The sequence below is a fragment of the Astyanax mexicanus genome, chromosome 1 (genome assembly GCF_023375975.1).
Source record: "Astyanax mexicanus isolate ESR-SI-001 chromosome 1, AstMex3_surface, whole genome shotgun sequence".
Lineage (NCBI taxonomy): Eukaryota > Metazoa > Chordata > Actinopteri > Characiformes > Acestrorhamphidae > Astyanax > Astyanax mexicanus.
In genome coordinates this window covers 133405431-133419961 of record NC_064408.1, presented here as the reverse complement: position 1 = coordinate 133419961, position 14531 = coordinate 133405431, and the positions used below count along the sequence as shown (strand labels likewise).

The window sequence follows — 14531 nt, the reverse complement described above, 5'->3', positions numbered from 1 at the left end:
GCGTCGCCCCAGCCCTAGACTTTAAGAGTATTTTCAACATGTTATACTGTACGTTTGGCACAATTTTTTTTTTTTAACAACAGTGTTCTGAGCCAGAGGAGAAAATACGTGTTTTTTTCCTCCATCTTCTCCCTCGGTTTCATTTTCTATCTACCTAGCTTGTTATCTGTGGAAACTGCAAGCAATTGGGGATGTTGTTGATATGAGATTGCTATACTGTTTAATCAAAAATGAAAAATATACAACAAAATTCTAATATTAATATTATACCAGAATACAGAGTTACAGAACTACCAGCAGTAAAAAAAAGTTCAGTAAAGTGAGCTAGGGTTAGGCATATTAGCCTAAAAACACAATACCAGCCAAGCAGTAGTGGTCACCAGCACACTATCTCTAGCAGCAGTAAATCTATACCTTTACCAGGCAGCTACATAGCTCAAATTTTTATCAGCAGAAAATCTGCAAACAATCTCAAATGAAACGTCTTAACTAAGAAGTCTCACCTCCATCTGCTCGTCCCATTGCCTGATCAGATTAAAGAGTAAAGAGTAAAGATTTGGGCTAAACACACACTCATATGCAAATCATCTGAATTCAATTTCCAAGCCTCATAAATTATGGTTTGTACTAATATTTGAAAACATGGGCCCCTCTCAACAATTTTCTAAATGAATTAAACAATGAAAGAAAGTAACTTATGCCCAAATGGCAGTGGAAGTTCTATAAAGCTGCCTTCACATTTCACAATTTTAGGCCCAATTCGTTTTAGGAAATTGGGTAAATTGTTTTGTGGACAGATAAAGACAAACTAAAACTTTTATTCCACAACCAGCAAAAAAATCGAAATAAAAATTAAAATACAACCTGGCTGAGATTTTTGCAAAACGCCCAAACATTGATTTTATAATGTAAATGCATATTTTTGTATTTTTATGTTATGAAAAAGAGATTAAGGTTTAATACAATCAAAATTATATTATTAAAATGTGGCTAATCTTTTGCATGTAACGGTAATTCACAAACTGCATTACACCCCAAATGCAAAGTGAAAGTGTATATCACTATAGAGACTCAGTATATTGGGAAGACCACAGTGTTAATTGCTAATGTTTCGTCATTGGTAATGTTCATGTATTAACACAGAATAACAGCGATTATTTAATGAGTTTACCTGCAGTCAGTGTAGTAGAAGAGGCTGCTGAACTCTCACTCATTACCTGTCCTCCACCTGCTCCACCTGAGAGAGAGCACAGCAGTACAGAATAAGAAACAATATCAGATAATTCAAGCACAAAAACACTGAACTGAGCACTAGTCTTTATTATTACTCAACTAAATACAATGGTAAAACAGTTTAATTACACACACTTTGTGATTTAATTTGTTGTCAGTGCATATTTTTATCTAACAATTTGTATCTAATATTAATTGTCCAGTTACCCCACACACTTGTTAGGACTCCACATATCAATAGCCTATTTTCCAGCTCCCGCCAATCAGTGCAACAACAATAGCATTATAATGCACTTGGAGGAAAGCACTGGATCCCCAGCTCTGATACATCAGCTAACAGATGCCTGTATCAACCAGAACCACGATGTAGGAGTGGTGAGTGCACAGAGCACCACCTACTGCTCTCTGACTCTGGCTGCTGATGGAGAAACAGCATGACCTACTGTACTCTCTCAGACTCCAGCTGCTGATGGAGAAGCAGCATGACCTACTGTAGTCTCTCAGACTCTGGCTGCTGATGGAGAAGCAGCATGATCTACTGTACTCTCTCTGACTTCAGCTGCTGATGGAGAAGCAGCATGATCTACTGTACTCTCTCTCTCTCAGACTCCAGCTGCTGATGGAGAAGCAGCATGATCTACTGTACTCTCTCTCTCTCAGACTCCAGCTGCTGATGGAGAAGCAGCATGATCTACTGTACTCTCTCTCTCAGACTCCGGCTGCTGATGGAGAAGCAGCATGATCTACTGTACTCTCTCTCTCAGACTCCAGCTGCTGATGGAGAAGCAGCATGATCTACTGTACTCTCTCTCTCTGACTTCAGCTGCTGATGGAGAAGCAGCATGATCTACTGTACTCTCTCTCTCAGACTCCGGCTGCTGATGGAGAAGCAGCATGACCTACTGTACTCTCTCTCTCTGACTTCAGCTGCTGATGGAGAAACAGCATGATCTACTGTACTCTCTCTCTCTCTCTCTCTCTCTCTCTCTCTCTCTCTGACTCCAGCTGCTGATGGAGAAGCAGCATGATCTACTGTACTCTCTCTCTCAGACTCCGGCTTCTGATGGAGAAGCAGCATGACCTACTGTACTCTCTCTCTCTGACTTCAGCTGCTGATGGAGAAGCAGCATGACCTTTTATACTCTATCTAATGTGGCTGGGCCACCTCCCACCACAAGTCTGCCAGTGGAACTGTACAGGATAGCTTACATAAACATAATGCAAGAATTATGAAAAGGAAACTCACAAAAACCAACGACTGAGTTTACTAAAGAACATGTGGAGATGAAGACAAGATGAGATTTTAGCAAGATTCCCAAATATGCTATTTGGAGGAATATGATAAATTGAATAGAAAAGTGTGATAAAATCATTGCATCCTTAATGAATGTGATCAGAGCTGCATTACCTCTACTGAGTTTAGCATCCAGTTCCTGAGCCAGACGGTTCTTGTGTATCTTCTTCAGGATGGTCAGTGTGATATTTACAGCTCCACTGAGTTTATATCTCTCCACCATCTTATCCACAATCTCTTCTCTTCCTGCGTTCTCCAACAGACCCCTACGAATCCGGTCAAACCCTTCCACACCATTGGTCAGGTGTCGAGTGAATGATTTTAGTTCCTTACTCTCCAAGTCCTGTAGAGCCTCTAGCAACACATCTTCAGCATTTGCCATCCTGAATCACTGCAACCAAGAATGGATCAAGTTTAATGCAGGGATCTAGACACTAAAGTAAAAAAAAACTTCATGAAAGGGAGTTGTTGGAGAATGTTTTTTTGTGAAACGTTTTGTTGTTTTATCACTTTTTAACTTTTAAGTAATATTTTAACTATATTCTTACATTTTTACGTTTTCTGACCTTATTAATGAGCAATTGTTGCATTTGATACAGTAGAACTGACTCTCATGCACTAAAGTGCAACACTTTACATCAAGTTTCTCCAGGATCACAGGAGCTATCAGTGGGTTACAGTGCCTGCAATTACCACTGAGACTGTGATCCAGCTCACTGTAAAAATGTTATTAGGCCATGCCCGCAAACTTGTTGTACATCTTCTTTCAACCTTTTTTAAGCTTTTTATTTTCCTTTATCAATGTATAAATAAAGATATCTAGTTTATAAACATACAATTTAAATTTGAAACCCTTTGTATGTCTCTATATATGTTATACAGTGGTGTGAAATAAGTGTTTTTCCACTTCATGATTTCTTATTTCTTTGCATGTTAGTTTCTTAACTGTTTCAGATCACTGAGTGCATTCAATATTAGTCACAAGTAAACAAAAATACAGTTTTTAAAAGGATTTTATTAGTAATGGAGATAAAAATCAAAACCTACATGCCCCCCCGCCCCAGTTAATACATAAGTTCAACCACACCCAGACCTTATAACTGAACTGAGGCAACCAAAAGGTCCCCAACAACATCCAAAGAACTGCAGGTCTCACTCGCCTCAGGTAAGGTCAGTGTTCATGACTCCACCATAAGAAAGAGACTGGGCAAAAATAGCCTGAATGGCAGAGTGCCAAGATAAAAAAAACACTGCTCAGTAAAAAAAAATTATGATCCCAACAGTTTTAGGAAAATACGACGGACAGACCGCAGAGACAAAAGTAGAATGTTTTGGAAGGTGTGTGTCCCGTTACATCTGCCATAAAAGTAACAGCACATTTCAGAAAAATAACATCATACCTACAGTAAAACATGGTGGTGTGATGGGGCTGTTTTGCTGCTGTCAGAAATGAAACTATGAATTTTGCTGTCTACCAAAAAGTCCTGAAGGAAAATGTCCAGCCATCTGTTCCTGAGCTCAAGCTTAATAAAAAAACACACCAGAAAGTACACTTCTGAATGGCTAAAGAAAAACAAAGACTTTGGAGTGACCAAGTCAAAGAGAGCAATGGTCACTCTGGAGGAGCTGCAGAAATCCACAGCAGAGGTGGGAGAATCTGTCCACAGAATAACAGTAGATTCAGGTTTAGTGGAGAATCTCTGGTAAAGATGTAGAAGTTTCTGGATTTCAGAGGGATGTTTTAATGTTATTAGTAACATCTACAAAACACCAACCGCTCCTTCTTTAAGAAGCTTTACTGGGTCAGTGATGGTCAGGAGTGAAGTGGGTGTTTGAGGAGAATTAGGTCGTTACTCAGCAGCTAATCTGCAGAGTATCTACAGAATGATGTGGAAAATCAGAAGCATAAACTGTGCAGACAAGATAAGATTTTATTATTGTTATCATTATTATGTTATAAAATGCATTAAATATCAAAGGTGTCAAAGATGACAATGACAAATATTTGCAGGGTGCTGATCAGTGTTAATTGTGACAGGTGATTTTGATTCGTTTTAGTCTTTTGATTAAAATGTATAAACTTTTTAGTCACATTTTGGTCATTTAGCTATAATTAGTTTTAGTCTAATAATGTATGTATGTATAAAGTAATGTACTATGCATTGTTACAGTTTTACAGATTTTTTATTATTTTGAGTTTTTTATTAAAACAAATAGCCTAAAGTGTTGTTACATTTCAATTATGCTAACATTGTGTTTTTTTAATCAGCTGATCTACTGTATAAAGACTGGGATGATGGAGGGAGGGGTCAGGAAGACCGAAGGAGGAGATGGGATGACGGAGGGAGGGGTTGGGACGATGGAGGGAGGGATTGGGATGACAGTGGGAGGGGTTGGGATGACGGCGGGAGGGGTTGGGATGATGGATGGAGGGGTCAGGAACACCGAAGGAGGAGATGGGATGAAGGAGGGAGGGGCTGGGATGATGAAGGGAGGGACTGGGATGACAGTGGGAGGGGTGGGATGACAGCGGAAGGGGTTGGGACGATGGAGGGAGGGATTGGGATGACAGTGGGAGGGGTTGGGATGACGGCGGGAGGGGTTGGGACGATGGAGGGAGGGATTGGGATGACAGTGGGAGGGGTTGGGATGACGGCGGGAGGGGTTGGGACGATGGAGGGAGGGATTGGGATGACAGTGGGAGGGGTTGGGATGATGGAGGGAGGGGTTGGGATGACGGCGGGAGGGGTTGGGATGACGCAGGGAGGGGTCAGGAAGACCGAAGGAGGAGATGGGGTGAAGGAGGGAGGGATTGGGATGACAGTGGAAGGGGTGGGATGACGGCGGAAGGGGTTGGGACGATGGAGGGAGGGATTGGGATGACAGTGGGAGGGGTTGGGATGATGGAGGGAGGGGTTGGGATGACGGCGGGAGGGGTTGGGATGACGCAGGGAGGGGTCAGGAAGACCGAAGGAGGAGATGGGATGACGGAGGGAGGGGCTGGGATGATGGAGGGAGGGATTGAGATGACAGTGGGAGGGGTTGGGATGATGGCCGGAGGGGTTTGGATGACAGAGGAGCGAGAACAGGAAGGAGAGAAGGAGAGGGAAGAGGGAGAGAAAGCGAGGGCTGAACCCACAGGAGCAGGAAGGAGAGAGGAAGAGAGAGAGAGAGAGAGAGAGAGGAGTGGAAGCCAAGGGCGGCCGTGAAGGTGAATTCAAAAACGTCACGGAAACGCCCACGCAGGGCGAGCCGAGATATCCGGCACGGCGACATGCGCTGAAAAAAAGCGCCAGTGGACGCGCACCGCGAGAGAGCAGCGCCGCGGGGGGGGTGGAGCCTCCGCAGGTTCCGGCCGGGTGAGGGTGGGTGGGTGAGAAAGAGAGAGAGAGAGAGAGCCGAAGGCATGAAGGGAGAGAGAGGAGGAGTGGCCACGCTCGAGCACCACCCAGCGAGGCTGTGAAGACAATTATAAATCATATGCTTTGCTATTTATTGTGCATATTAACAATTAACATAACTAAGAAGCCCGGGAAAATCCAATTTAGCCTTTTACATTAACCAATGACAATAAAAGGTAATGTGTTCACCCAAAAAGTACTTTTCATCAAAACAATAATCAGTAATGACCTCCATCAAAAAATGAAGAAAAAAAACTTAAACAAACAACACAATAAATACAAAGAAATCACTCAATACAGTACTTTTCATTACATTTTAATAAAATAATTCTCCAGTTTAGGATAATATTTACTGTACATATTGAAACTGTAGCAGGAGTGTTAAAAGTAAAGATCAGAAAGTTTAGATTAAAAGACATTGTTCATGTATCCTGTAGAATCCAGAGAGAAAGAGTAAAAATAAAGAGTGTAATTAAATGAAATGATCTTACCTGCTGTGAGCAGAGCTGTATCAGTCCATGAGCTTTTAGTCCTCAGCTTCTAAACTCCTGTACTTTTAGATCTGGAACAGAGGATAGAATTTAGCTTTTAGATCATTCTGATCATAAACTTTCCATATAAAACTTCTTCTGATCTGTAGAGGAAGCTTTTAAAGCCAGACTTCAGTGCAGCTCCGTTATAAAACTGATGAGTAAAGAGAGCAAGCAGATCTGCGTAACAGGAAACAGTTTCACAACTCAAACTCAGACACAGCTACATACAGGAAGCCCACAGATGCAGTATGAATTCAGTTCTGTATCTGTTAGAGACTCTGAAGGTATTAGATCAGAGTAGAAATAGAAGAGAACAGTAGAGTTACAGAAGCAGATCTACAGAAATCCAGTGAAGTGGGGGAAACCGGTGAAGTTTAGAATACGCTAATTTACAAGGAGATTTACTATAATAGATTTGTAGTGTTTTGTGAAAATTTTAACTTTTGAAGAAATCCACTAGAAGTTGTGCTGACTAGAAATATTTAGTTCAGAGAATTATTTTTATGTTTAAAAAAAATCTCTTTACATTTTTCGTTTAAGTCTGATTCAATTCTATGAAATGTTTATTGTATAAATTCTGCTGACTTTCCTGTAGCTCCTTCGACACTGAGGCCAGGCAGTTCACTATTATATAACACACTCACACACACACACACACACACACACACACACACACACACATATTTAAATCCCAAGAGAAGCAGCAGCAGACTGTGGAGAATGACTACACACTGACGGTGGGAGGGGATGCCCAAAGTACCAAAGCAAATATCGTCACGACCACCATCAGGTAAAAACCCCTGCAGAATTGTTTAGTATGTTTAGTATTATTATAATAATTAGTGTAATGTTGTGGTTTGTTTGCTTCGGTTGTTGAGTGGTTTATCAAATGAATGATAATTTTAATAAGAAGAGTTCAGAATCAATAAATGGTGTTTTTTAATTATAGCTTTCATCTGTCTCAGCATGCTCTCCACCAGTCTTACACACTGCTTTTGGATAACTTTATGCTGCTTTACTCCTGGTGCAAAAATTCAAGCAGTTTAGTTTGGTGGTTTGATGGCTTGTGATCATCCGTCTTCCTCTTGATTATATTCCAGAGGTTTTTAATGGGGTTCAGGGCTGGAGATTGTGCTGTAATGACAGGATCTTGATCTGGTGGTCCTTCTTCCACACCTTAATTGATCTGTGTGGAATTGAACATTGTCCTGCTGGAAAAACAGAGTTGGGAAACATTACTAGAACGGAATAAATCAAGTTTTATTCCAGGATAATCTTGTATGCAACTTGATTCACATGTCATTCACAAAGACTAAACTGCCCAATTCCAGCCTTGCATCTCCAGATCATCACGATCCTCCACCATGTTTCACAGTGGGTGCAGGTACACCTCTGCAGATCTCCATCTAAACATTTGATGGCCAGGTCTTTGAGCAAAGCCTTGAGGCTCATCAGAGAAGATGATCTTACTCCAGTCCTCTATAGTCCAAGTCTTATGATGTTTTACAAACTTCATCCTGGCTTTTCTTTGCTCCTCATTGAAAAAGGTCACTTGATGTAGTCCTGCAGTTGCTAACTGACATTTAGGTAAATTGATGGTCAATCTCCAGACCTGAACCCCATTAAAAAACTCTGAATGTAATCATGTAAGATGTAAGATGGTAACAAGCCATCAAACAAAGCTGAACTGCTTGAGTTTTTGGGCCAGGAGTTGAATAAGGTTATTCAAAAGCAGTGTGAAAGACTTCATGCAAGCTGTGATAAAAAAAAAATGGATAATTTCACCAAATATAGATTTCTGAACTCTAGAAACATTAGCATTGTTGTTTCTATATGAATATGAACTTTGCATTATTTAAGGTTTAAAAACACTGTACCGTTTTCATTATTTTGAGCATCTGCAACTAAATGCTCTGAATGGCAATATTTGTATTTGTAACCTGGGAGAAATGTTGTAAATAGGAAGTTATGAAAGATGGAAACCAGTGCAGAAATAAAACCCACAGCTCAGCAAAGGGCAGGGCTACTGTGGCCTATTTCACTTCCGCTTATGAAGGATTTTAGTTTCCTTCAGTCACATGATCACTTCTGAGAAACCACACTCAACCAGATCTACAGCTCCAAACTTAAATTAGCACTTCTTTTATAAAATTAAGAGCAGATTTATTGTATTATTATAAGTATACATTAACCTTAAATAGATTTATACACAATCATGTGTGACAGGATGAATTATTATTAGTATTATTTCTTATTAAAGCACTATTTTATTAGTAGTATTAATTGTTAGATTTTTAGACAATTAATCTGTTGTTTAGAGGGTTGATGATTTGTTTAGTTAATTAATGTAATGGTTTAATAAAAGTAGTTTTTTTTTCTGGACACCGCAGCTTCCTCTGAAAGTCAGTCTGAGATCAGCTTATTCCAGTTCTTCAGTTTTATTACTCAGTGGGAATTGTTGGCGTCTGATCATTTGAGAAGCTTCTTTTTGGCGCTTCCATCCGTGTTGATTAAATGGGTGCAGTAAAGCTCAGATGGTTTCTATCTGCATTTATTGGTGAAATAAAGCTGCTGTTTTCTCTCTTTTTCTAATTTGAGTGATTTCTTGTGAAAAGCTCAGCTGTCAGACAGAACTTGTGCAATTTAGGAAAGGATGAAACAGAAACTTCAAGTGAATCCAGAGCAAAATGTTATTGCTGAGCTGAATTGTAGTATAAGTTTGTGTTGGGTTTTTATTTATTTTTTAAGACTTTTTTGTCGTTGTGATCTATAGCTCTACATTATCTCTCTGTACTGTTACATTAGCTATAGCTCCACATTATCTCTCTGTACTGTTACATTAGCTATAGCTCTACATTATCTCTCTGTACTGTTACATTAGCTATAGCTCTACATTATCTCTCTGTATTGTTACATTAGCTATAGCTCCACATTATCTCTCTGTACTGTTACATTAGCTATAGCTCCACATTATCTCTCTGTACTGTAACATTAGCTATAGCTCTACATTATCTCTCTGTACTGTTACATTAGTTATAGCTCCACATCATCTCTCTGTACTGTTACATTAGCTATCCACAATTATACCTTCCCTCATCTACAGTTATACCTTCCCTCATCCACAGTTATACCTTCCCTCATCCACAGTTATACCTTCCCTCATCCACAGTTATACCTTCCCTCATCCACAGTTATACCTTCCCTCATCCACAGTTATACCTTCCCTCATCCACAATTATACCTTCCCTCATCCACAGTTATACCTTCCCTCATCCACAGTTATACCTTCCCTCATCCACAGTTATACCTTCCCTCATCCACAGTTATACCTTCCCTCATCCACAGTTATCCCTTCCTAAACACAGGTAAACCTGTTTTAACAGTCTAAAAGGAAACCTGTATTAATGTGTAAAGTACACAAACAGAGCATATTAGCAATTAGCAAGAGGAGTACCTTCAAAAAGGAAACTTGAAGACCAAAATGGGAAGTTATCGATTTAGTGTGAGAAATTTATGTTACTCACCGAAACACTTGTGTAGGTGGTTGAATTGAAGTTCTTGCCAAAGGCTTTCTTTTTCCCCACTTTTACATGAGTAATAAGGACAGTTTGCCCAATCACCAGTGGCACAGTCGCTGCCTCCCTCCAGAGGGATACTGTGGCGGTGTCACCATTTTCCTCAAGGACAATATCCCTCACAGGGATGCAGCCATCTATTTGGACCTGCCGGGGAGTAGTCAGCTAAATAGGAAAAAAGGGTGGGTAAAGTAAGAACAGAGTACAGATAAAAAGATATTTATACAGTATGTTTTCTCCTGAAAGGCTTTGTCAGTGTATTGATCATTTTTGTTTTTTTTTCCTAGAACATAATTCTGATCTGAAATGCATTTCAATATATTTTCTCATACATCTGTGTTTATATTCAATATAAATTTATAATTTTTTCATCTTTTTTTCACAGTAAAAGTGAGTTTACATTATGGAGCATGAGCAAACTAATAAACCAGGTAAAATCATGATACTTGCCGAAACAATTTTTCCTGATACGGTTAAGTATCCTTCTTTTTGGTACAGTCCCGGGTCTTTCAGGTCCCCTTTTTCAGAGGACGGCATGACGCTTTCTCTTGCGAGGCGAATTTAATGTTCTTGCACCGTCAATGGGGTTATTCGGAACACCCCTGCCCCATATCCAATGAACAATTTGGGGTAGGGGTGGTCCTGCTTTACTGTAGCGTTCTTTATAATGTACGTCTCCCCCTCCTTAAATTTTGAAATTTGGTCCTCTTTAAGAGGAACCAAAAAAACTGCTGTTCCATCAGTAACAGAACACATACACTTTTTTTCTGTATGTGTTATTTTTGCTGTGTCTTCAGCAAATTCAAATTGAGTGGCACGCTCTGATGTTCTAATTGAGATACATTGGACTTTCATCATTGAACAGGATGGGTAGGGTTGGAATTTTTTGTGCATTCTGTGGAAACAAAAAACATGAATTATCAATTAATGTAAATACGTTTTGTTTATATAAACAATATATACATGGTACATACACTGTGTGTGTGTCTGTGTGTGTGTGTGTGTATATATATATATATAGATAGATAGACAGATAGATAGATAGATAGATTTATATTTTGAAAGTGATAAGTTATAGAATGTTTTAAAAGAAGATATTTGTTTAATTGTAAAATAATAAAATTATGTACATATCCAACTCAATGGTTTCTGTTAAAAACATGTATATATATATATATATATATATATATATATATATATATATATATATATATATATAGATAGATAGATAGATAGATAGATAGATAGATAGAGAGAGAGAGAGAGACAGGATTTTTTAAAGGATTGTTTTAACAGAAACCGTTATGAGTTGAATACGTACATATATATTTTTTAAATAAACCGAATGTCTTCTTTTAAAATGTTTGATAACTTATCACTTGTTGCAAGTTCAAGAACATAATTATAATTGCTTTTAGAAAATGTCCAAAGGGAGGAAACTCTACACTGTGCTGCAGCTAAAAAAAACATACTAATACATGGTGGATCAATTATTATGATTTTTTTTATATAGTTGTGTTTGTATAAACAATATATACATAGTACATACATTGTGTGTGTGTGTGTGTGTGTGTGTGTGTGTGTGTGTATATATATATATATAGAATGTTTCAAAACAATATATATATATATATATAGACAGAGAGTGAGATAGAGAGAGAGTACCATTATAAGTTGAATATATACATATTTTTTTAATAATATTCTATAACTTATCCCTTGTTGCAAAATATAATGTTAGGATAAGTACTGACTACCATACAAGTTCAAGAACATAATTATAATTGCTTTTAGACCATGTCCAAAGGGAGAAGACGCTACACTGTGCTGCAGATTCTCATTATTAGCTTTAAACTAAAATGAAAATCGTACTAATATGTGGTGGATTACAGGAAAAAGACATTTAGCTAGCTTTATTCATCCCATTCATTTTGGACTCGCTGGCTCCATCTAGTGGCGGGCCTAATTTTATGCAGCGTCACAGATGAGCATGGGCAGGCCCAAGCTAGGTAGCGACAGCGACTGGATTGGCTTTCCTCTGACCAATCACAGCATTTTACAGACCCAGCCTGATCTATTTATAGCAACAGTGCTAGAAAATGGAGTCTTGTCAGAAATGTTCTGGTTAGCACAGATGCTAATAAGAAAAAAACTGACTAGTTTTTTAAGCTAAAGCTGTTAAAACATTCAGTGTAAAGGACTTCATTTATTGAACATTACTGGCTAACACAACAATAATTCTAGTAAAATTAGTAGTAGGAAAATGGATGTGATAATGTTAAACTGACCCTTTTTTGGTATGACTTTTAAGTTGTTTGCCCGTGAGGTAAATTCATGGATCAATGTTAGCAACTAAGCTAATGGTCAGGGTCCCACATTTATTACAATAATAAGTTAGTAAAGCATTTATTTTTTATTATTTTATTTTACTTTATTATTATTATTATTTTATTATATATATTTTTTATTTTACTCATAGATTTATTACAATATTTAGTTAGTAAAGCTATGTCTTCAAAAACAAAAATCACTATTTTTATACACAAATTGTCCTGTTGTATTGCTGTATTTATTAAGGCATTAGCTAACTATTTTAATATGGTTTAACAATAAATATTCTATTATATATTTTATTAAAATACTTGAAACAAATAAGCAAAAAGACTGACTTAACTTTTAATTTTCCCCTAAAACTTCCTCATTTAAACCAACACTTCAGTAACCTTCAACACAAATCTGAGCAATTAATGCCATTTTCTTTAGTGTATGTCTTGTATGTCTTGGACTTGTTAGAGATGAGAGAACTTGACAGACTGACCCACTGACCCACTAACCAGAGGACTAAATGACTGAGGTAGAATCAGTTCTGCAATTCATAATGTATCTTAAGTGTTAGGGTAAGCACTCTAAACCCTATCCCTAAAACCCTAAGCAACATAAAATAATAAAAAATAAAATAATAAAGTAAAATAATAAAAACTAAAAGCTTTACTAACTTAATATTGTAATATATATTTATATTTATATATATATATTAGGGATGGGGGATATGGCCCTACAATAATATCACAATAATTCATGGTATTTTTGCGATAATATTCTTTGAGATATGACAAAATTGAAAAATTAAATTTTATTATTACATACAATATGATGGGAAACACCTTGAGATATTAAAAATACAAGAATTTTATCAGATTTGTAACAGAAGTCAATGATCCAGAATGTCATTACGCTAATAATGCACTCCACATATCTCCATATATGCAGAATTAAAGTAAAATAAATGCTACTGGACAGACATAATCTGTCTCTAGTAGATATATAATGAGAAAATGAGACCAGTGTGAATTTTCTTTAGCTAAAAACAGCAAAAAAAAAAGTAGAACCTTGATGTGATAATTAGGGGTGGGTGATATGGTACTTTATTTCAGGGTATAATATTGTTCACGATATTCAAAAATATCGTACCTGTAAAAATAGTTGGTACCACTTTAAAATAAGACTACGTTTATAAAGGGTTTATAACATGTTTACAATGAGTTTATTAATGGTTACTAATTAGGTTGTAAATGCTATACAAATCATTAATAATCAGTTATAACACATGCGTAGAAAGGGCAACAATATAGATGGCTGTGGGTTCACTATTCGGCAAACAACAGGTCATTGTAGCCCTTTCTATATATGTGTTATAACTGATTATTAATGATTTTTAAGACATTTACAACCTAGTCAGTAACCATTAATAAACTAATTGTAAACCATTTATAAACCCTTCATAAAGGTAGTCTTATTTTAAAGTGGTACCAAATAGTTTTAGCATTACAGATATATATATAAAAGGAACAAAAATTAATAAATATATATTAGAAAACAGTAAAAGTACATCAATGAGTCGACACATAGTGTACTAAAATCTCTATAGATCAACACATTCACAACCCAGAGAGAGAGAGAGAGAGAGAGAGAGAGAGAGAAAGGCAGTTGAGGGAGTGAGGACCCTTCAGACTTCATCCAAGCAGTTATACATTTATGCAAATGACATGTGATTGCTGACGTAATCATATTGATAGATTGTGTCCAGAGTCCAGTTAACAGCTTGTTGTCCAGTTTTAATGACGTGATCAGCTCCAGCCTGTCTGAGCAACAGGTTCTCATCATGGTGTTGTTCAGCTCTGTGTCCTTCATGAACACAGCAGACAGTCCTTAAGTGTCCTAAAGTCTGTGAGAAGAGGAAACAGAGGAAAAGAGTGGATGGAAAGATCTTCTGGCCTGTGTAAGTCTTTACTCCGTGTAGAACAGGCATGCGCTGGATATCTGAGGAGAGGTTTCCAGCACTTCACTCAGAGAGCTTGTTGTCTCCTAGTTCATATGCACTGGTCCCAGAACAGCAGAACAGCAGTGAAGCTTCTCTGCCGCTCAGGGTCACGTTCTCCTCACAGCTCTCACTGTTGATGAAAACACTCTGACCTTCCTGATTCCTGAAAAAGTA

The 14531-nt window shown here is 37.8% G+C and overlaps 1 protein-coding gene across 2 annotated transcripts in view; it reads right to left on the bottom strand.

Moving 5' to 3' along the window:
- The window catches only part of LOC111190621 (NACHT, LRR and PYD domains-containing protein 12-like), a 407924-nt gene that overhangs the window by 126633 nt on the left and 266760 nt on the right, over nt 1-14531 (bottom strand). The window contains exon 3 of one of the 2 annotated variants that reach the window (XM_049468863.1): nt 1172-1237. The exons of the other annotated variant lie outside the window; for it this stretch is intronic. Coding sequence (XP_049324820.1) covers nt 1172-1237 — 66 coding nt within the window. The remainder of the gene's footprint in view (nt 1-1171; nt 1238-14531) is intronic. 2 annotated transcript variants of the gene reach the window in all.